Here is a 24,885-nt window from a genome sequence, read left to right as displayed (position 1 = left end):
TTAGGGTTAGGTTTAGGGTTATGTTACAGCGCGCTTCTGTCGGCGTGCTTTTGTCGACGCGCTTTAGGGCTAATTAGTCGCTCATTCGTCGCGCGGTTTTGTCACCGTGCTTTAGACACCACAGTTTAGTCAGGCGCGCTTTTGTTGTGCGCGCATTTGTGGTGGAACCCTTATTTTTTTTTGGGGGGGGGTCAAAAGAAAATAAGACCCTGTCTAATTTTGGGGAAACACAGTAAGTACATAACAACTTAAATAATTATTTATTTGCCTAAGAAATATAGAGTTGCAAGCTTTCAAACATTTTTATCTTGCTTTGTTGTGATAAACATTCAAGCTGTTGTTTTATCAAAGCAATGTAATATTTTCCTGCACCCACTTAGCACCATCCCATTTGAATTTCATTTTTAGACAGCTTTCCTTCTACTTCAGCTATGTTTGCAGATTTCCTAAATGTCCTCCTTAAAAAAAATAGTCTCTCTCACACAAATGTTACAGAAAAGCAAAAAGAAAAAGAAAAAAAAGGACACAATTGAGCCCAAAATTTCCATTATTAAGCAAGACAGTTGTTAAGTGAGTTTTGCCCCATTTTACGACCTTTCTTCTTGCCACAGTTGCCAAGCAAACCACTGAAGTTGTTAAATTACTAACACAGTTGTTAAATGGATCTGGCTTCCCCATTGACTTTCCTTGCCAGAAGGTTGTAAACATGTCCCAAGGACATTGCATCCAAATTTTGATCACGTGACTGTGGGGATGCTGCAATGGTTGTTCAGCGTGAAAAATGATCATTTCCTCCCGACCAGCTGGGACTCGGGAGGCAGAGAATAGATGGGGGCGGGGCCAGTCAGAGGTAGTATTTACCGGTTCTCTGAACTACTCAAAATTTCCTCTACCGGTTCTCCAGGACTGGTCAGAATCTGCTGAATGCCACCTCTGCTTTGCCCCAATTTTGGGTCTTTCACCTGCAAACTTCACCAATGGAAAGGCCTAAGCAGGAGCCGTAAGCATTTGGAAGTGTAGATTTAATACATTGTTCTGCTATTCCTATTATCCAATAGAGGATGTGTTTTTCTTTTCCTATCAAATGTCTGATATGGGTAATCTGCAGAGCCCAAGCAGAACATTTTACTGAAGGAAGAACAAAATAGGCATTTACCGGTGCAGTTTAACGGTTTAACTCCCACTAGAGACAAGTGTTCATTCATCCAGAGCCCTTCTAGACTTTGTATTATGACGTGGTCTTTTTCTACACCCCACTGTATAAAATGTGATTTAGGCATTTCTAAAACACACACATAGATAAAAAGGAAGACTTGACTGCAAAACATAATTTCGGCAACAACATTTACAGATGTTATTTATGGAACTTTTTTCCAGGGAAATGAAGCATGGCTCAAAAAGACAGTTGTACCTGAATTACATTGCAACAAACTGTAGTCCTCGGTTTACAACATCAATTGAGACTGGATTTGCTGTCACTAAGAGGCATTGTCATAAAGCACTATCAATTTATCAATACCAGTTGTGGCAGTCTCAGTTGCTGCCTTAGGCAAAGACCTCATGTAACTAAGTCTTCTGACTTCCTGCTGGCTTCTCTGTTTAGTCTGCTTGAGGAAAGTCAGCAGAGAACATTGGGAATCATGATCACATGACTTGCTATGACATCATAATTGTGAGCCAGGTATTGAGTGCCTGGATTGTGATCATGTGACTATTGGGTAACTGTGAAGCCACAACTCATTCCTTCAGCATTGTCATAAGTTTGAATGGCCGCTAAGTGAGTGGTAATAACCCTAACCTAGAACCACTTGTTATATTGTCAAATCCTTTATTAACAGAGTGAGAAAATGTCTTAATTGTATTTTGGTGGACTTAAGCTTCTGTGTTTAGTAAAAATATACTCGGAGAACTGTTGCAACCTTTTGTGCTTAGTAGTATTGCTCCCATCTTGAAAAACGGCTATCATATTTCACATTGTTAGTTATTATGCTCAGCTATCTTAACTGTCATGGCTATTCCAGAGTCTGCACAATCAGAAAATTCTTATTGGAACACAGTCTGATTTCATTTGGGATTTGATGCCAAATTTTAAATTTAGGAATCCATGCCTCAATTACCACTGGAAATCGATGAAACTTTTCCCTTCCCATTTTGAAAAAAGATGATGATTCCCCCCCCCCCCCCAGATTTAATAATCTTAGCCAAATACAGTCACACATCAGACAAATAGATTTAGGTTTGTATATCTTTAAATTCGATACTATAACAGGAATTGCAGAACTGGACTGTCAGAAATCGTTTTAATATTTAATATTAATCATTATGTTCAGAGGCAGTAAAGCTCTGATTACCAGAAGCAGGGGAACAGCAAAAGACACTTAGCCCAGAAATATTCAGTAATCAACTGAAGAGATAAAATGATGGATTCTGAGATGCTTGTTTTTTTAAATAACCCCTTAAAGTATGTATACAGTACTATAGATTTCTGTTTCTTAAAAAACAGCACGCCATGATACTAAGCTGCTCAGAGTGCTATGCAAAGTATCTATTATGTATTCATAACTGTAGTCATTCATTACCCATGAAAGTTTAATCAAGTGATTGTACAGTTTTATGTAAGTGAACCATATCATGAGTTATCAAAGTTTTTTTTAAAAAAATCTGTGTAATGCCGTTTTAGCAGTACAGAGCTCATTTAAGAGTGTCACGTGAACTTTTTCTCATTAATAAATTATATTATAATTTTCCCACGGTATTTTATTAAAATGTACTTTTAAAAATATAAATATATTATCTTTACAGATTGCAAGCAAAGATGCTTTTGGAGAATACCCTCATTTTCCCAAGCAAGACATACAGCATGTCCTCAGTGCCCAAATTATGTTGATAAAATAGTGTGGGGGAAAAAGCAGACAGGAAGATTAGAATAATAATATTCATCAGAAGAACAAACAATTTGTTTTATAAATATTTTATCTCCTGTACATTATTGCATTGGGAGCCACAACTATATGCAGCCATCATTCTGTAAGGAAAGAAGTTTAGAAATGCAAACCAAATTGAAATATGTATATACATGAGCGTGAAGGGATATGTATGTATGAATAATAAATATGTCAGCTCATTATCTGATTGAACAATGTGCACAATCTCTTTAGTAAACATATAAATGATGAAATGTCTTTGAAGTGGATGTTTAGCAACGGGGCGGGGGGAAGAATAACTGAATGCAAAATAAATAAAATAAAAATTGTAAACAAGTCATCATCTTATTTATGGGATATATGGCTTTGTTACTTCTGAGTCCTTCTAAATAAAATGATACATTAAAGACATTAAATTTTCAAAAAGAAAGATTCAAGGCTGAGCTGTGCTTCTAAATATTTGCACTGCCACCAAAATGATTTGAAATCAAATGAGAGATAAATCCGCAGCGTTACACAAGATATACTCATACGAACTAAGGCCTAAACAAGACACGTATTAAAGGAACGGGAGTATATTAGGTAATAAGAAGTTGCAATCCACTACTGAAATGTTTTCAGCCAACTAAATAATGCCTTCATCCAGCTTTTGTGGCACACCAGAATCTACTCACCAGGATATGAACAAGTTAGCTTCCAGAGATCCATGTATACAATTCTGGTTTTTCAAGTCATACAGGAAAATATTCCACATTCCTTGCTTACAAATCATAATATCCAGTTAAAAACGACCTATGAACCTTTGAATATATTTTGTGCACAATATATTTTTGTAAACCAGGTATCTGAGCTTTATTTAACCCCCTGCCCCCAATGGATTCTAGACTGCAATTCCTGCCAATGAGTTTTGTAACTTATTTTTCTAAGGACGGAATCAAGCACGAGATCTTAAAAACACAAGTCTTGTAAAAAACAAAACAAAAAAAAGAAAGTGGAAATCTTGCTCTGGTCTTCTTTTGTCCTTGTTCCACGTGGCCAAAGTCATGCCTTGCTTATTCCCAGTTCAGTAGGGAGCAAAGAGGATAGATGCTGGAGTAGCTCGGAGAGGCCCATGTCCTGCCCTTAGGAGAGCTGTGGGTATTGCAGGAGCCTGAAAGAGAGCAGCGGAGGGTCGTGGTGGGAGAGTCAGAGCTGTGGATACTGCCGCAGCGGCGGCAGCAAGAGGAGAGGAGAGAAAGGCAGGTGCCAAAGGCTTCAGAATATCTTTTTGGAAGGCCAGCTTTGCCTACGGAACGAAAGGAAAGAAACACTGCTATGAAATGGTTGATCCCCTCCCCTAATGGATGGAGTTGTTCAGAAGGTCTCTTGACAAAGTTTTTAAATTTCCTGCTCTTGTCCCTGCGCCTTTTTCCTTTCTCAATTTCAACACGGGAGGCTACAAACAGCTGCAGCATTTCCTATCCCTTCCAGGGTCACATTTAGCTGCTGGTGTTATCAGCAGTGGTTCCTGGATGAGATTTGGGTTTTGCTGCATTCCATTAATGCAAGATAGGGACTCCTATGCTATATAATAGTTAAAATGATAATGAGAACAAGGTTAATCCACGGAGAGAACTATACCCTGAGCACTTGGGAAACAATTGCACCCAGTGGTGGGATTCAGCCAGTTTGCACCTAATCAGTTATCTTTCTAAGCAGCTCGGAGAACTGGTTGTTGGAAGAAATCTCATTTTGTCTTTTTCCACTTTACAGGGCTAATCCTATAAGGAAGGCAGGAAGGAAACATTCTGGTATTGTTTCTAGCCTATTCTTTATTGCCCTGCCTACTGAAACTGCCTGTTATAAGGTTAACCCTTATAACATTGTAACAGCTAAGGTGGAGCGCCATTGACGTGAGTGATGTTGAGTTGTCGACACCCACCCAGTCACATGACCACCGAGCACTGCCTACCCAGCTGGTCATTAGGGCAGAGAACCAGTTGTTAAATTATTTGAATCCCACCACTGATTGCACCTATTCCAATAAAGCACTGTCAGTTCCTCAGAAAAATAGTTGATGGTATAACATCTTGTGTTTGAAGAAAAAAGGGAAGGCGGTTTGGTTGTTTACTTGTAGATGTAAATTAGGTACTTATCTGGGGCTTATGCTGAAGCATGCCCCTATTGTGGTTTCAGCTTTTACACTGAGGAACTAATAAGCTAATAAAACCTGAAGTACTTCAATTTCATTTTTATAACGAAGGAGGCGTATTCATTTTTTGTTTGTTTTTAAAGGTCAGCTGAAATGTGCTGTACATTAAAATTGAAAATAAGTGTACCTTGAACACTCCTGATTTTTTTAAAAAAGAACTTTGCTTCCTGAAAAATAATTGCCACTGAATTTGGTGGAGATGCTACTTTTGGGGAATGCACACAAATCTCTTTTCTAGACATACTCGTGAATGTAGGGGATCAAAGCTTTTCAATAAGATAAGCACACCAAGCAATACTTACCGCTAGAATGTTTGGATTACGCTGTAATTTGTTATAAGGACTGTATTTCGGTTTTGTGGGTTTCCCTGCAACTTTGTCCTTGTGCCTTCTGCTAGAAATGTGCTGAAAAATCAATACAAATATTCTGTTTAAAACTTATCAGTTGTATAGTCTCCAAGTAAATTTCTTTATTTATTTCAGAGGAAGGTAAGTCGACAAAAGCTCAGAAAGATATTTCATAATGGATATAAAAAGTCTACACATCCCTGTTAAAATACTGGATTTTTGAGATGTAAAAAAAATCAGACTAAGATAAACCACTTCAGGATTTTTTCCACCTTTAATATAACATATAAGCTGTACAATTCAGTTGGAATCCAAACTGAACCCTCTTAAAGGGGAAAATAACAATAAAAAACATGCGACAATAATGTTGTTGCATAAGTGTTCACACCCTCTTAGATGAAGGGATGTGGCTGTGTTAAGAATTAACCAATCACATTCAACCTGGTGTTAAACAATATACACCTGCCATCTATTAAAGCGATTCTGATCAAACCCATATAAAGTGAAGCTGTGCTAGTAAGATTTTTCTGACCTTTACTCAGTTGCCTTTTACAGCCAAAGTCATGGTCTGCAAAGAGCTTATAAAGCATCAAAGGGCTCCAAATGTTGGACAGTATCAATTAGGAGAAGGGTAAAAAAATTCCAAGGTATTGGATATACCATGGAACACAATGAAGACAGTCATCAACAAGTGGAGAAAATAGGGCACAACAGTGACATTACCAAAAATTGGAAGTTCCCTCAATATTGATGAAAAAACAAGAAGAAAACTGGTCCGAGAGGCAGCTATCTCCTTTATTCTTCATATGTTTGGGTTTGTGGGGTACAGTGGGAAGACGGGAGCATTTATGTACAAAAAACAACATTGGGCATCACCAGAAGAATATCACACTCACAGTGTAGTATGCTGGTGGTAGCATTATGCTTTTCTTTAGCTGAAACTGGACCTTTAGACAAGGTAGAGAGAATTGTGAATAGTTCCAAATATCAGTCAGATTTGGTATAAAACCTTCAGGCTTCTGGTAAAATGCTGAAGATGAAAAGGAATTTCAACATGACAATGATCCAAAATGTACCTCCAAATCAACAAAAGAATAGCTTCACCAGAAGAACAAAGTTTTGGAATGGTCCGTTCAAAGCCCAGACCTGAAAATCTATAGCGTGATCTGAAAAGCGAAATATCGAAATATCATCTCAATCTGACAGATTTGGAGTGCTTTTGCAAGAAAGAGTTGGCAAAGTTTCCCAAGGCAAGAATGTACCATGCTAATGGGCTTCTACCCCAAAAGACTAAATGCTGCCAGAAAATCAAAAAGTGCTGCAACAATATATTAGTTTAAGGGTATGCATGCTTATGCAACCATGTTATTGTAGGAGTTTTATTGTTATTTTTCCCTTAAAAGATTTCAGATTGTGTTTCAATTGAATTGTACAGCTTTATAACTTACATTAAAGATTACATTAAATTTGAAATGTTTTATTTTGATCTGATTTTTTTACACCTCCAAAACCTGGTATTTTAAGAGGACTGTGTAACTTTTTTTTATATCCACTATACATACTTACTACATATACAGTATAATATCTGCAGAAACAGACAAATAATTCTAACATTAAAAAAGCACAAAAGTTAACATTAAGTTCAAATATGTATGAATCACAACTTTCCTTGATAACATTGAAATTTAAAGGATGAATTGTACAGTAATAAGATGGCAAGATAAATAAGTAGGGAAGATGTGCTGGCAGCCATTGTGCAACAATGATAAATTCTTTCCAACAGAACTGGAAATAAAATTTATCACATTCATGGCCATCCATCTTACACAAGGTGGTGTACAACGAAACCAAAAATTAAAACATATTATTAAGCTACTTGAAAGTGAAATAATTAAACAAGAACAAGATCACCAGAGGGTTACAACTGGAATGTTGTCTGTGATGCTGCCAATCTGCAAAGTAAAGGCAGAGGAACCATAGCTGACAATAAGCAGTTGTTCATTTGTTGGTTTTCCTGGCATGGAGAGACAGATTGCTGTCATTTGGAAAAGTAATTGTTCTACTCAGTAATAACATGGTTTCAAATGTTTTAACAATGCTGTTGACTATTAACAAATATTGTCTAAATATTTTCAGCATGATGACAAGGAGGTTATATTTGAAGGCATAACCCTGAGTTGAGTTTAGTGCTAGAAGCCTGTAAGAGTAGAACATGGGATATTTTTGATCCCTTTTGATCAAGGGATTTACCCTGCACCAAATTAAATGGTGCTAATTAACAGAATAAGTATTTAAGCAGGTAAGACATACCTGCTTCAGCTGAATTTCTGAATTGACATGGACATCACAAATCTCACAATGAAAAGTTTTGTTCTGTAGTCCTGAACCGATAGTAGCTCCATGAGTCTTCAATCTGGATCCAGGCCGAGGATAAGATTTAATTGGACCAGCACCATTCCTAGCTTCCACCATTGTCTTGTGCTTGGAACCTGACAAGCGATTATTACAAAAGAATCAGAAAACTTTAATGAGGAAACAAACATTTTTAGTCATTGAAACATTTCTCTCTTTTCCTAGATGTTCTGTTAAATAAGTAAATATAAATTTTAAAAAATGGTTGATCTCAGTCCTTTTTATACAGGTTTTGGAAGTTTTCAAGACACTTCAGAACCCATTCACACAGCATTGAGACTGTTCAGGAACTCCCCGTCTCTACTGGCACTGATCAAAAAGATTATTGCAGGGTGCAATCTGAGTCAGTCACTCAGTCAGTCAGGAAACTTGGAAGACAAAACCTCTGGTCTAGGTGACTGACTCAGATTGGATCCTGCAACATTATTTTGGGACACATGTATTAGTCATAAACAGATTATTTATCACATCCTCTTTATTTATTTATTTATTTAATTTATTTATTTATTTAATTTATTTATTTATTTAATTTATTTAATTTATTTAATTTATTTATTTATTTATTTATTTATTTATTTATTTATTTATTTATTTATTTATTTATTTATTAGATTTACATACCGCTTCATAGGGCTTTCAGCCCTCTCTAAGCAGTTTAGAGATTATTATTTTTTTTTAGCAAATTGAGTCAGCAACTTGCTCCCACAGTCTGGGTCCTCATTTCACCCACCTCGGAAGGATGAAAGGCTGAGTCGACCTTGAGCCGGTGAGATTTGAACCGCTGAACTGCAGATCACAGTCAGCTGAAGTGGCCTGCAGTACTGCACCCTAACCACTGCGCCACCTCGGCTAATGACCAAATCATCCACAACTTTATATGTAAGAAATTCCTGATTCTTGAAAATTACACCCATTTTTCATCTTTTTAGAATGTTAAAAAAGGATTCTAGAAAGAAAAGACTGTATAAGACGGACCTAGATTTACAGGAGGAAAACAAGAAAAAAGTTTTTGGCCTCCGCGCATCACATTTTCACACTTCCAGGCCCTAGAAGCATTCTGCAGTGCTCTGCATGTCCCATTTTTGCCAAAATGGACCCTTTTTTGGCCTGCGGAATCCTTTTAGGGGCCAGGGAGGGAAAAAATGGGATGCGTGGAAGGTTCGGGAGCCCCCAAACGGCCCTATTTTTGGTGAAAATGGGACGTTCAAAGCACTGCAGAGTGCTTCTGTGAGCTGGGGAGGGCAGAAACATGACTCGCGGAGGGTTTGGGAGGCCAAAAATAGGCCTGTATTCGGTCTATAAGATGCACTGAAATTTTCACCCACTTTTAAGGGGGGGGGGGGAATCTTATACTCCAAAAAATACTGTATTATAAAGTGATAAAGTTATGCAGTAAAATGAGTTGCTCAACTTCTTTTTGAACTGATTCTTTTGATTTCCATGTTCTTATTTTATACATAAAGGAGAAATAATGAATCCCATTCCCTAATAGTACTAATGAGTACAAATTCATTTTTATTTTAGTCTTTGACATATCACTAACCATTCCCACAGATATTTAAAATTCTCCTTCCAGCATTCTTGCATATTAGTTTTTTCCTAAATATTTAATCACTTTTATTTTTAATGCCATTCACTCTGATTAGCTCTCTTCATCCACATTTAAAACAGTTCTTTAAAAATTTCTATCCAAATTACTCTGCATTTTGTACTTCTTGTACAGGGAAATAATCTTATGCTTTAAATCACGTATTTGAAGCAAGCAGATTTTTTACTGGGAGATGCTCTTAAGACAGTCATTATTCTTAAATATCTTTGAACCTCCAAAGAGTCCAATCATTTTATGTACTCTCTCATCTTGTTTATACATATCCATTTGTGTCATCTGGCACACTTACTCCCAGATCACATTTATTCAGGATGCTGTTGCACAATTCTTTCACCAACGTCATGCCTAGTTTCTCCATTATTGCCATTCACTGGAGCATAATATGCAACTATCTCTAACCTATGGCTTCCTTCTTTCATATTCACCCACAAGAACTTCAATGATACTAATTCCAATTCATATTTTCCTATACTTTTTAGTTCACAGTTAATACTTTGATTTATAGTTCAAGTTACACCTTTCATTTTTCTGCATGTATTCAGCAATTCCATTCCACAAGATCAGATCAATTCCATTCCAATTTTCTTCCCCCTTTTTAGTTTTACACAAAATAACTATTTTTCTTTTTATATTTCATTGCTTCATGCATACTCTTTATAATTTATTCCTGTTAACATTTCAAGTTGCAATCTTCCATATGTCACCAAATGGGTCCAAATATATAGACCTCTGCTATTCATCATGGCTTTGGTCAATTAAGACCAAAGAAGTCTATATCTATGGGCCCACTGCAAATACATACTGCTTTCAAGTAAGATATGTGTGTGTGTGTGTGTGTGGGCGCTCTGCTTTTTAGCCTCAAGTTGCTTCACTCCCGTATGTTAGAAGTCATCTTACCTATGCAAGACAAGCTAGTCATGCAGATAACCCAAAGAGAAGGTTCCTAGCTTTTGTTGTATCTGTTAATGTACTGATTATGACAGTCAGTTTGACATATCTCAGCCAGTGGGCCACAGACACAAGCAAGGCCTGGTTTTGCCTAAAGCATATTTGCATTATTCTAAGCAAGCCAGGTTCCCTAATACTCCACACCGTAACACTTTGTTGCTTGCATTCTACCCGTTAGGAGATACGTTTATGCAATATATTGAAATATGGGATGGGAAAACAATCGCTTTTCTCTTTTAAATCACTGTTAGAGCAGAAGATAAATTTTTCTGAAAGTTTTCAGAAAGTCAATTTCTAATACAGAGATCAATATCCTGTGTTTCTTTTACAACTTGAAGAAGTGCAAAGGTGATTCAGAAAGGACAAAGTTTTATTTTTCCATTCACAAATTCTTTGCAGTTGAGCTTCCAAAGGAAAAAATTAGCTACACACACAGAAGATTAGCCATTTGTGGTAAGCCTCCTAGTGCAGGGGTCTCCAATCTTAGCAACTTTAAGACTGGTGGACTTCAACTCCCAGAATTCCTCAGCCAGCAAAGCTGAAGTCCATACGTCTTAAGAGTTGCCAAGGTTGGAGACTCCTGTATTAGTGTATGTTGCTTATCATTTCTGCTTTACTCCTTGTGTTGGAGGTAGCATTTTAAGATTCAGTGCAGTGTAAATAGCTATAGTGTAAGGACTAGGGGTGGAAAGATTCAGTGGTCCAAGAGTCTCTTCTGTGCCGACCATGGAAGCTGAGTAACTTTCAGCCAATCACTAAGCACAATTTACCTCAGGGGTTTATTATATGGTAAGAATAACAGTATTATATACATTGCCTTGAGCATCTAGAGAAAATTCAATGCACAGACCTAGTATAAAAACAGAATTAAGCAAGGAGAATAGGAGCAAACTGTTGCTTGCTTGTTTGCTTTAGGAATGCTGTTTAGCATTCTAGTCCCAGCATTCTCTTTAACTCTAAAAATTTCTAAAATTAATTCCAGAACTGGAGTGTGTAGTTCCTTCAATCATTTTTATGTCTCTGTCATCTACTGATGCACAGTATGATTAATTAAAATTGAAACACTTAATTGATTTGCATATGTGCTTCTGTGTATTAACACAACACAAGCAGAAACTTGATGCAACCAGCATACTTGATTTTTTTTATTTTTTAAATAAAAATAAAATGACAAGAAATCCCAAATAATTGGGCAGGCAAGGGGGCAGTCTGCACACCCCCAGGCTACTGGCATGTAGCCTATAGGGCACAAGCTTGCATAGGGCAGGAGCAGCCCTCTTCTCTCTTTCTGTGCTCCCCTTCTCCTTATTTGCCCCCTTCCTCCTTTCCACCTCCCCACTCACCGGAATGCTGAGGTAGGATCAAATAACTTCTCAGAGAGCTCTAAACTGATTGCTTATATAATTATATAGTATAACTCTGCCTGTTCCTGAACTACCTTTTAATTTTGCAAAATATTATTCGAAGAAGAATCTAAATATATGATTATGAATTGTCCCTAGGTGAAAACCCCCTTCTTTGTTGATTTTTTTTTAGCAACATTACTTTTGGTCCTGATGCTAGCTAAATGGGACAAAGAGCAGGCTTGCATTTCTGTGTATTTCCCAACACTATAGCAAAGATAATTTTTAATTTTTGTGTTATACTATCTATTTATAATCCTGGATAAAAGAGTTGAGGCCAACTTTACAGCACGTAATTATAGTCATATATTATTTCTAGCCTTGCTTTTATATACTGAAATTACCAGCCCCAAAAACAGTCTCCTTTTGGAGGGGGGGGGAGCAATGCATTTCCTCCTATTGGATTGTGTGAGTGGAGCCATCTTGGCCAAAGTCATGGAGAAATATGTGAGAAAACATTGGAAGATCAATAGTAGAGAATGATTACTGGCAAAGCGGGCAAGTAGAATACCAGCCAAGGTCTTTTCATTAACTCCTGAATGGGGGCTTTAATAAGGTGGATCGCAACAGGTTCTCTTGAAATCTTAAGTACTGAGATGTGACCTGCAGAATCTCTTCCTTGTTTTAGGATGTAAAATACAGGGCTGAGAGAAACCATTTATCTGGACAACAAGGGCATTCATGGAAAATAGGTTTATTAAGCATGTAATAGTGTAACCAGATGAATAAGATCTTTAATAAAGAACAAAATTTATGCTTCCTGGGCTGCCCAGAGGCAGGAAGCGAGTAATTGCCACAATATATTTTAAATAAAACATCCTTTCCTTTTCAAGAAAAAAAATGACCCGGCAGACAAAACTTTACAGACGCTGCCTAAATTTTCTAAAACATACAGTTAGGCATTTAGTTAATTCTGGTAAGGACTCACCTGTGTTGTGTGCTTCTAACTGAGATAAAGAATTCACAGCCACTTTGCATAATGAACAATACAGTAATTTTTTGGCTTTCTCCTCTTCGGATTCAGAAATGGCAATTGTAGTCCCATTTGTGCTCTTGGAAGAAACTGGCCACAAAGGTGTGGTTATTGTAGCTGTTGCTACTGCTGCTGCTGCTGCTACACTGGCAGACTCAGGTATAAAGGTGATTGTTTCAGCCCTTGAAAGTTGACTAGAGTCATTAGCTTTCAGAATTGCCCTGTCTTAAAAATAAGGAGAGAAAGAATGAATGGGACTGACAATTCTAGCAATAGCATTCCAGCAATTCCTCGAAGCAGCCTTCCTCAATCTACAGCCCTCATAATGTATTGATGCTATAATTCCCAGAAACCCCAACTTGTGAAAGGTTACACACTGTCTGGAAATTCTTGCCACAATACACCCGGAAGGCATGAGATTGACAAAGGCTAATTTCTGACATCTTTCACAGCAATTTCTTTAAGAGGAAAATCTTATATTAATCAGAGTTTGATGGAACTCATCTTAGAAAATCTCAAGTAGCTCATGAAGAAAAAAAATGATATACCTAAATTATCAATGCCCATATTCGTAAAATAATAATTTCAGCTTTTTTGATTCAGCTACAGCTATATGAAGAAAAGCACATATAAAATAGTTGTATTGGACAGAATAGACCTTTCTGCTTGCCTTATACGGGGTGGAATATTCTAAAACGTACTAGTAATGTGAGAATGAGCCAAACTGAAACAAAAATTAACAATTGAACTATAGACCATATGCTACAAAATCCTTCCACTTGTGTAAGAGCAGAGGTGGCGCAGTGGTTAAATGCAGCACTGCAGGCTACTCCAGCTGACTGCAGTTCTGCAGTTCGGCTGTTCAAATCTCACCGGCTCAGGGTTGACTCAGCCTTCCATCCTTCCGAGGTGGGTAAAATGAGGACCCAGATTGTTGTTGGGGGGCAATATGCTGACTCTGTAAACCGCTTAGAGAGGGCTGAAAGCCCTATGAAGCGGTATATAAGTCTAACTGCTATTGCTAAACTGCTATTGTGTTTGACCTTAGGTGGATGGGCGTGACCAGGGTGGACATGGCTGTTTTTGCTGGCAGAGGGCTGTAGGAGACCGTCGTAGCCGAAAACGGAGCTCCGTTTTTGCTTGCTGAGGCACCAGTTCTTTGCTGTTTCCAGGGTGGCCCCGTGGGCAAGATCTAAGCACCTCACGGGTTGGATTCAGCCCGTGGGCCTTGAGTTTGACACCCCTGCATTAGACTGTCCGCTTTCGTTGCATATTTTCTCAGCTATTCTAAGACTGTTTCTTACATGAAATTTTACAAAATTAAAAATTATTATCCAAAACTTACATGTAAAACTAAAGCTTTGAACAAAACAGGGCTTCTTTTTTTTTAAAAAAAAATTAATTTTGAACATATATATATATACACAATAACAAAGACACACACTACATTTATACATCACACCGGAACTTCACATTCCTTCTTGTAGCAGCTATCAGTCCGTACATCTTTACATACACTATTTTCCCTCTCAATACATTTCTATTCAGTTTCACATTTTTTTAACCCTCTTATTTCATTCCCTTTCACTTATCCATCTATATTTGGCTATTTACATTAAGCAGGCTTTGTTATTCTTCTACTAGTATGACATTTTTCCTAGATTTGTAACTCTTATCTTTCTTAGACTATTGTCGCTAATTTCTGTTTCCATCCACCAACCAACTGTACCATTTTCCCCAAATTAAATAATGCTCCGTCTCTTCCTTTCCTTGGATTTCTTTGGTTAGCTTGTCCATCTCAGGGCTTCTTGAGATATGAGTTAAGAAACATCTTCAAAGAAAATATATTGTGTTCCTCAAAGGAGATGGACTACATTGATCTTCTGGGGGAAAAGAGAACTGCCCCAAGAATTGCAAACCGCCCCCCACCCCAAGTTAACATTGGCATGCTAGCAGATCTGTCTAGGGCTTCCCCATCACAGGAGGGCTTTGCCTTGTGGTGTTAATTCCGGGCCATGGGAAAACTTGGTTCTTTGAAATGTGACTCCATTCACAAGGATTCAACTCAGCTTATGTCATGAGCCAAGGGAATGTGCCTGTATGGAGCCAGCTGTTTCCAGCTCGCCTAAAGAAGGCCAGGCAAAAATGGGCACAGATGTAATTTCACTGTAATTCCTAAGAGCAATACAGCCTGGATACCACATGGCCTTTCTGCTTTACACTGATTGCCAGTTTATTTTGGAAGAGATAAAAAATGGACAAGCTGCTTCTAGATGAGTTACTTCTTCCAAGTGACTCGGCCCAAGTTATTGAGGGCTTTAAATTGAATAAAGACTTAAAATCACTTGGGCCAATTAACTTGAAATAACTTACCCAGGATGGCTGTTTCCTCCATAGCTCACTGGAGCTATTGAAGTTCTTTGTCTAAGGATTTTGTCTTAATGGCAGTATAGAAGCCAGGTCTGTTTTAAAGCTGCATCAGTTCTTCAGAATTTGTTTCCTTGATAAGAGGCCTAACTTAGCTTTGTCTTTTTTAAATGGCCTTGTTATATACACACACACACACACACATACACACACACACACACAAACACACCATAAATATTCTTGAATGAAGCAGCGTTAGATTTCTTTTACCTTGGATTTAGCTGACTGCATACAGCCTGACTTCTCTCTTTTAAGGAAAGTGATATTACTCAAAGTACATAAGAAAAGTACCATAAGAAGCAATAAATAGAAGAAATTAAAGACAGAGGATCAGAGAAAGGGAGATCTAACTAAATCTCTTTACACCCACACCATTCCTTTCTCTCCTTGCAAAACATCATTTCCACACATGGAATTCCATGCACCAATTCACATACTGCATTTGTTATTCAAATTTATTTCCCTCTTCTTGAAGATATTATCAGCCTCATCCAACCATGACTTCTCAGTTTTCTCTCTTCTTTCAACCCTTTCATTCTTAATGTAATTATTGTGTGATTTGATCTTCATTAATTCTCTGCATATTCTATGTGTATGATCAAACAACCTCAATGTACTTCTTTCATACTAGTTGCTAACTTCTAGATTCTTATTAACTCAGTACCCCTTAAATTCTTAACCCCCTCTCTTCTTGTTTCATCAAACACATTGTAAAGTATCCCATTTCCATTGCATCCAACATGCTGCTATGCTTCTGACATATCCAACTCTCAGATTTATACAATAGAGTGTATAAACATCCTTATACATAGCCAGTTGTTTCTTTTTGACAAAGATTTATTCCTTGCAAAAGAACAATGTGCTACTCATTATCTTCCTATCCAAATTTGCACCTACAACTTTAATAAATTATCTTAAAATTTATCCTTGCATTTTTCCATTTTTCATAAACTGCCTATTAAAATGCCCACCCTAATAATTTCTTCCTTTTTTGCCATATACTGTATGTATTTCCTACTGTTCACATTACATGTTTATTTAAATTATGTATGTACAATTACTTTGATGTTTGATGCATTGGTTTTTACACCCATGCTCCTCATTGCAATATAAAATCCAATCTAATATTCACTGTAAATAATTCAGATCCTCAACCAACAAAGCACATTTTGAATACAAAGATCTGCACATATTAATATCTCCAATCAAAACACCTCTGTGGTCAATTGTGTCTTATTCCACATCCTTTTAGTCCCACACTTAATTTACTTATGCAGTATAGATGCCTATCACATTCAGTAGCCAATGTAAACACTCTATTTGTTGCATAATTCCACCCTCTTCATTTTATCATATGCTTTTTCTAAATCAATAAGCATATTGTAAACTTACTTTCCCACCTTTCTCAGCAACATGTCGAAGAGCAAAAATCTACTCTGCATGCCCCCTGCTGAGCAAAAAGACATATTGCACTTTTGAGATTTTGCTCTTTATCCCTCCCATATACCTTTTTGATGAGAATTCTACTGAGCACTTCCCAGACACACTTAACAAACTAATCTCCATTTACCTTTGCTACTTTTTCTTTGCATACGTGAACAATAATATTTTTAAATCATCAGGCAAAGATGTGGTCTTCATAGGTTAAACAAATTGTGTAGCTATTTCATAAGTAAATCATCTCCATATTTGTATACTTCTCTGGTTGTATTATCTGCACCTACATTATGACCAATTTTGAATGTTCTCATTTAAGTTTTTATAGCTTTACATTATTATTTTTTTCTTGAACATCTGAATCTAGACGGGCAAGAGTCATTGAGGGACGCATCAGTGTTGTGTTCAACCTTGGGGGGCTGGGATGGGCCAGATCAATGTCACTCGTGTCGGTGGCACCTGTGGTAGCCCGAGTGCTCTGCTCCCTAGCTCCATTTTTGGCTGCGACGGCCTCCTGCAACCTGTGCCAGCAAAAATGGAGTTCGGGAGGGCCGAGGAGCCAGTCCTTTGCTGTTTTCAGAGTGGCCCTGTGGGCCAGACCTAAGCACCCCATGGGACGAATCTGACCCACGGGCGTTGAGTTTGACACCCATAGTCCAGATGTTCCACTTCTTTCAGAGCTCTCTGTCATTACAATCCCACCATATTCTCAACAGCTTTCTTGGGGAAGAAGGGGAGGTTAAAAATAGAATTATAACTCCAACTGTGTTGGATGTAGGATTGCTTCTTTAAATGGGAATAGATTAAAAAGTTGCTGGAACTTTCCTCTTTTTCAAGGTGGTATCAAATAAAGTCTGGATCAAGCCTTTAATTTTTGTTCCTTGTCTACTTTTACTAGCCAAAAGGGATAGGGATCAAATTCACAAGCAGCAGAGCTCACATTACAGAATATTCTGTCTACTTCCTTGAGTTCCACAAACTCACAACCCAAACAATAGTACCAGGCATTTTGTCTCCCCATGTAGAGTGAATATCAGCAAATTTATTCATTAAATGATTGATCAAACAATCACATGCTGCTGATTTGATTGGGTTTCTGCCTCACCTTCACCTCCTGGCCCATTCTCTACCCTTACTACATTGCCTGGAATCCAGTAAGGGTGAAAAAGATCTCCTCACCATCCTTATCATTTCCCTAACATCTGTGCCACTCAAATATTTCAGGAAAATAATGACATAGACAATGTGATGTCACAAGGGAAATTCTGTCGCTTACATACTTTTATGAGACATCATGATGCAAGGACAAAGAGTAGTTTACATTCTGACATATATTGTGTCATTTGCTTTCTTATCCCACTGTAGGAACCTTTGTTCTCAATTACGCTATGTAAATTGGCTCTATTTTTACCAGAGATGTTTGATCTCTGAATCATTTGCAGAGACCCTATTTACATAATGTGGCAAGGCACACCCGTAACAAGGTTTGGTTTACCTTTACCTGGTACTATGGTTAAGTCTCTTGATTAATGCTATGGAAGTGCAAAACTACAAAAACAATTTCAAGCATCTAACATGGTTGATTGAAACATGTAAGTTTGTTCTGGATATGGAACAAGATATAGATAAAATACTGTTGCTCTGAGCAGAAGATCAGAGGGATTTATACTAAACTACTCTTTGTCCTTGCATCATGATATCTTTTGAAGATCAGAGGGATTTATAAAAGAATGGGGGAAAGACATAACTATTGGTGATGGAAGCTGAGGAGAAGGAAGGTTTGGAAGATAAGGGAGCATGTCAATGTGATATGCCATGATAGGACACCGGCAGTGGTGGCCAAGGGGAGGAATAGCAATAGCAATAGCAGTTAGACTTATATACCGCTTCATAGGGCTTTCAGCCCTCTCTAAGCGGTTTACAGAGTCAGCATATTGCCCCCAACAACAATCCGGGTCCTCATTTTACCCACCTCGGAAGGATGGAAGGCTGAGTCAACCCTGAGCTGGTGAGATTTGAATAGCAGAACTGCAGAACTGCAGTCAGCTGAAGTAGCCTGCAGTGCTGCATTTAACCACTGCGCCACCTCGGCTCTTGGAAGGGCAATGGAAAAGAAGGCACTAGGAATATTGGCTCTGCCTCTCTGGGAACTGTTTAGAAGAGGAGAATAAAAATGATGCACACCAGTCTTGATCTACTCATCCAGTATCAGAATGATCCAGAAATCATTCTGAGGTTTCTTTTTGCTTGTTTTTTTTCCCCTTTCTTCCCCCCAGCTAAAACCTGGAACAATAACAAAAATGTTCTGGACTGATAGCAACAAGAACGAACCTGGCAGCATATTTTCTCTTTGAAAAGAGAAACTTTGCTGGTGAGTATATTAGATTGAGAGATCAAAATCAGACAATATATTGCAGTGACAAAATTGACACCACTGTATATCCATAACAGAAGCTTCATTAATTGAAGCAGGAATGGCTTCCTTATATACAACACATTATACTGCAAGACAAATTTAGACATTTGAAATATGGGTTATCAGAAATAAATAGAAGCCAACAACAATAATTAATGTTCAATGTAAAGCATGAATATAAAAATTATGGTTAGTAAAAAAAATAACTAGGTTAACCTAGAAATAATTAATTTGTTCCAAATTGTTATCTTTAATATTCTATTATTTAAGAATAAAATATTTAAAAAAATGTTCTGGGCTTTGTTCCTGCTGAATAGAAATATTTGCAGAGTCTATCGAACACATGTTAGCTTTGGGATGAAAACAAAAGACATTTTCCATTGTGTGTACCTTATTAGCTAACAGCAAACATATGTTAGCATGATATGCAAATACACTCTCAGTGGTAGAATCCAATTAATTAAGCTTGATTACAATGCCAGGGACAATGATCTTACAGGTATATCTGCTATAAATGTAATAGATTGGTATTTCTACTACAGCAGTAAATGAAAATGGTTGCTCTCTGCAAGTTGGACTCTTTCATATTCATACTTTATAGTCACATCTAATCTATAGTTCCATATTTTTCGGACGATAAGACGCACCAAGATTTTGAAGAGGTAAATTTTTAAAAAGGTTTTTGCCCTCCCCAGCCCCCAGGAGCACTCTGCAGGCTTCCCAAGCCCTCTGCATGTCCCATTTTTTGTGAAAAATGGGATACGCAGAGAGTTCTGGAGGCCTGCAAAGTGCTCCTGGGGGCTGGGGAGGGCAAAAATGAGCAAAAAACGGCCTTTTTTGGTAAAATGGGCATTTTGTTTGCAAAAACCAGGTCATGCAGAGAGTTTGGAAGGCCTTCAGAGTGCTCCTAGGGGCTTGGGAGAGCAAAAACACCCAATTTTTGTTAAAAATGGGCTCATTTTCACTCATTTTGGCCCTCCCCAGTACCCAGGAGTACTCTACATGTGCAGAAGTAATTTGTTTAGTACCGCACATGCGTGCATAACACGCATCAAGTGTGCATGCAGCACACCCCTGAGTGAACGGTATTAGCAGCAGCCAGAACCCACCCCTGGTGGAAATATGTGTACAAAATTTCAATATATAATATTATATATACTAACTACAACGAGAATTGTCTTTGCTCAAAATTGGAAGCAGAATAATATCGCTTCAGATGCAATGATTATAAGAAAAGTACTTGAGTATGCAGAGATGGATAGGTTGACCATGGAACTGAAAGACAGAGAAGAATCGGAATATCATAAAGTTTGGATATATGGTATTAATGGCTAGATGATAGATGTAATATCTATAATAACATGACAATACCGTATATATTTGCAAATATTACTACAATCTAAATATTTATATGTTATATAATAGTGAATTATAGAAATTGAACTTATGTAAATATGAATGATATAGTGATACTGATACGGAAATGCTGTAAAGAGTGGAAATTTGTGTTTTGTTTTTTAATGTTTAAATACGTTTAAGAATTTTTTAAAAATAAATTTAGTTTTGCTCAAAGTTCTAAGAAAAAGGAGGAAATCTTGACTGTTTTCCAATTCTTAATAAAAATGTTTACTTACACTGAAATCTTAAACAAATAAAGCCATATTTAGCTTTAGGCTGGGTTTCAGGAAATCTGTTGTCCCCTTATGCTGTTGAAACCTTTGACTATTTTATTAATAATTTCCCTTTATACACTGATTCGGCAGAGAAGACTGTTTTTTCTAGTTTGATTTCTATTTTTCTACAGAAGTCACAAATATTGCAACACATACTAAAACTCCCAAAAATGTAAAGCTATTTTAAAATATCTGCATTGAATTATACCCCTTCTGCAAACATGCTGGCATTTGTCTTTAATACCATTGACCACAAATAATAATAATAATAATAACAATAATAATAATGCAGTTGGATAACATCAGTTGGATAACATCAAGCATGGAGAAGTAAAAACTATTGTCAGGCGAGAGTACACCAACAGAGTTAGGAAAATTTTGAAATCTAAATTGAATGGTGGAAATACAATCAAGGCCATAAATACCTGGGCAATACCAGTTATAAGATACACAGCTGGTATAGTTAACTGGACACAAGCTGATTTGGACATTTTGGACCGAAAAACCAGGAAACTAATGACAATGCACTATAGTTTACATCCACGTGGTGATACTGATAGACTATATCTGCCCCGAAAATCAGGTGGCAAAGGATTATTACAAGTGAAGCAAACAGTTGAAGAAGAAAAACATGCACTGACTGATTATTTAAAAGAAAGTCAAGAACATCTATTAATCGAAGTAAAGAACAAAAATCTACTGAAGGCCCAACAGACGAAACAAGAATACAGAAAAGATGTGATAAAATCAAGAATGGAGAGTTGGCAGAACAAAGCACTGCATGGCCAATTTCTGGAAAAAATAAAAGATAAAGTGGACAGTGAACAAACTTGGTTATGGTTAACAACAGGTACATTAAAGAAAGAAACAGAGTCACTAATCCTGGCTGCGCAAGAACAAGCTATCTGCACAAATGCCATTAAGGCCAAAATCGAAAAATCCTCTGATGATGCCAAATGCAGACTTTACAAAGAAGCTGATGAAACTGTTGATCACATACTCAGCTGCTGTAAAAAAATCGCGCAGACTGATTATAAATTGCGGCACAATTCAGTAGCACAAATGATCCATTGGAATTTGTGCAAAAATTATAATATTAAAACAGCAACAAACTGGTGGGAACATCAGCCTGAAAAAGTTACCGAAAATCAGATGGTCAAGATCTTGTGGGATTTTCACATACAAACAGACAAAATACTGGCGCATAATACACCAGACATCACACTGGTTGAGAAAAATAAGGTCACAATCATAGACATCGCAATACCAGGTGATAGCAGGGTCACCGAGAAGGAACATGAAAAAATCGCAAGATACCAGGACTTAAAAATAGAAATTCAACAACTATGGCACAAACCAGCAGTGATAATTCCAGTGGTAATTGGCACACTGGGTGCTATTCCAAAAGCACTGGAATTACAAATAAAACAGTTAAAAATTGACAAAATCACCATCAGTCAAATGCAAAAAGCCGCACTGCTTGGATTTGCATGCATATTATAAAAATACGTTACGACGTCCTAGGCCCCTGGGTGAGGCCCGACTAGTAACCAATGCCAAATCCGGCGAAACAACTGGCTGCTGTGATACAATTGTATAATAATAATAATAATAATAATAATAATAATAATAATAATAATAATAATAATAATAATAATAATAATAATAGACGGGGGAAAAAATACCATTGACCACAGATTACAATGTAGGAGTATGAAAGAGTTCAAGTTGCAGAGAGTAACCATTTTAATTTACTGCTCTAATAGAAATGTCAAATAGAACTTCTTTTTATTTCAAAGGAAAGCTAAAAAGATTGTAAAAGACCCTCAAGACTGCAGTTTATAAATACAGGAAGAAATAGCAGGTTCATTAGCACTTTCTGTGCTGTATATACAACTGTTCCTTGAAAATCTTGGCAAATCGAATCAGCAAATGGGTGGAAGAGTTATTGATGTCATGTCACTTGATCTCATATACTAAAATACTGTATGTGACAAGATATGCTTCTTGAAAAGTACAGTATAATCTGATCCAAAAATACCTGAGAGGCCAGTTACATCCTTTTCTATCATTTTGTCATGTGAATAACAACATGTTAATGCAAAAATCCATATCTGACTGAACATAAACATATTTGACTGAATCTAAAAAGGGACGCAGGGACTAAGTGGGTAAGATGCTGAGCTTGTCGATCAGAAAGGTTGGCAGTTCGGCGGTTTGAATCCCTAGCATCACGTAACGGAGTGAGCTCCCGTTACTTGTCCCAACCTTCTGGCAACCTAGCAGTTCGAAAGCATGTAAAAATGCAAGTAGAAAAATAGGAAACACCTTTGGTGGGAAGGTAACAGCATTCTGTTTGCCTTTGGCGTTTAGCCATGCCAGGCACATGACCACGGAGACGTCTTCGGACAGCGCTGGCTCTTTGACTTTGAAACGGAGATGAGCACCGCCTCCTAGAGTCGGAACAACTAGCACGTGCGAGGGAACCTTTACCTTTTAAACTCCTTTCCCTCCTTGCTAGATTATTTTCTTAGGCAACAGTATGTCCCAATGTAAATCTGTATCTTTGAACTTTGAGTTCACTGTAAATGGGGTTTGCATTTGTTATACTGCAGTAACTAGAATTCTTTCTTAATGGGTTTGTAGCTTTTGATCAAAACACTTACTTAAGGATAAATTTGGTTTCATTTAAAGGCTGTTTATCTGTTTCTATTTCAGCTTACAGAGAAACCTGACAACAGGAGAGCAGTTGTATTCTACATATGGTTCCCTAAAACAGATATGGAGAGATAAAGTGCCTTTGATATTGGAGAATATGTAGTCTTGATTATAACTTTAGATATGTATCCAATTATCTTTTTAAAACTCATATAAATCCTTTAAAGATATAATCATTTTATCTTGTGCTATGGAGTGCCTTATTTAACTAGCCTCTGTGTGAAGAATTCTGAGTGCGGCTGATACCACATTTTATGGTGATAAATTCTATACCTGTACTCTATGTTAAATATTTAAAATGAAAATGATAAAACGTAAAAATTGTTGAATTTCTAATTTGCGGGTATAAAAGCATACCCATGTCCAGAAGTAAATCTAAAACATAGTTTGACTTTCCAAAATTCCTCCAAACTAGGTGGTTTGATCTTTTTTTTTCCTGATAAAATGGGATAATACATATTGCTTCCTATTGGGAAAGTATATTGACTTTTTAACTCACTTCACAAATTATGTGACTAATCTACAAGATATACTTCTGCATAAAAATTGGTATGCTAGAACAATGTGCTCTTTGTTATACATAACCATCTAAGGCATTCAGATGTATATTTTGTTTGGGAAACGCATGATTGATATCATATGTGCTACAGGTTATCATATCTTTCTTATATTCATTTATTGAGGAAAAATAAAATAAATTTAATTATAAAAGCAAGGACTGCCAAAGATCTCAATACATTTTCTTAAAAAATTAATGTGATCTAGGAGTAGAATCAAAGAAAATATTTAGGAACTGTGAAACCACAAATACTGTGGAAAAGTTCCCCCAAATACTATAGAGTCTGGGAAATGAAAAATTAGCAATAAATGCTGGAATTTCGCAACTAAGCTCCTGTTGACACCAGAGGGAATAAACCATAAGCTGAGTGGCTGGCAGGGAGCAAAAGGCTCTACATTTGTATTCTGAAATGCATCTCTAGAGCTCTTTTATGTAATTCAAAATATATTCACTCATTTTCTTATCCTCTATATTGCAAAGCAAAATACAAAAATGTGAGATTCAAATCTGCAGTCCCTTTATTTTTGAAGATACTTGTTTCGATTTAGAATGCATAATCAAAGGACCCCCGTTTATATTTAATAAGTGAATAATACATTTCACCTTCATGCTGCCTGAATATTTAGGCACTCGTTTTGTTTCATAATCCATGAATCTGAGGGGCTCACATGTTTAATTCAAATTATTTTATTGCTGAGAGGATCTAGGTGTTCTACCATATGACAATTTCATGTATTAGGATTGATATACTATCATCATCATGTAGCCCTTAGTGCTTTTCTTTGCATCTTTAAGTCAGTCTTACCCTTTGATGACTGTCTTGATTACTCCCTGAAATTTTGGAGCAA

At 37.0% G+C, this 24,885-nt stretch overlaps 1 protein-coding gene across 6 annotated transcripts in view; it reads right to left on the bottom strand.

Annotated features, from left to right (window-relative positions):
- Positions 1 to 223: 223 nt before the first annotated feature.
- The window catches only part of ZNF385B (zinc finger protein 385B), a 234,601-nt gene continuing 209,939 nt past the window's right edge, over positions 224 to 24,885 (bottom strand). For 5 of the 6 annotated variants that reach the window (XM_087708358.1, XM_087708366.1, XM_087708373.1 and 2 more), the window contains 4 exons: positions 12,763 to 13,032; positions 7,773 to 7,951; positions 5,418 to 5,519; positions 225 to 4,209 (listed from right to left, as the gene is read on the bottom strand). In XM_087708358.1, coding sequence (XP_087564484.1) covers positions 3,988 to 4,209; positions 5,418 to 5,519; positions 7,773 to 7,951; positions 12,763 to 13,032 — 773 coding nt within the window. In that variant the 3' untranslated portion in view covers positions 225 to 3,987. Of the gene's footprint in view, positions 4,210 to 5,417; positions 5,520 to 7,772; positions 7,952 to 12,762; positions 13,033 to 24,885 lie in introns of all 6 variants that reach the window. The other variant, XM_087708343.1, reaches the window with a different exon arrangement.

The sequence above is a fragment of the Thamnophis sirtalis genome, unplaced genomic scaffold (assembly GCF_051295495.1).
Source record: "Thamnophis sirtalis isolate CommonGarterSnake01/CBP01778 unplaced genomic scaffold, rThaSir2_p1.2 scaffold_1, whole genome shotgun sequence".
Lineage (NCBI taxonomy): Eukaryota > Metazoa > Chordata > Lepidosauria > Squamata > Natricidae > Thamnophis > Thamnophis sirtalis.
Note: the sequence above shows the minus strand (reverse complement) of the source record. Positions and strands in the feature narration are given on the sequence as shown.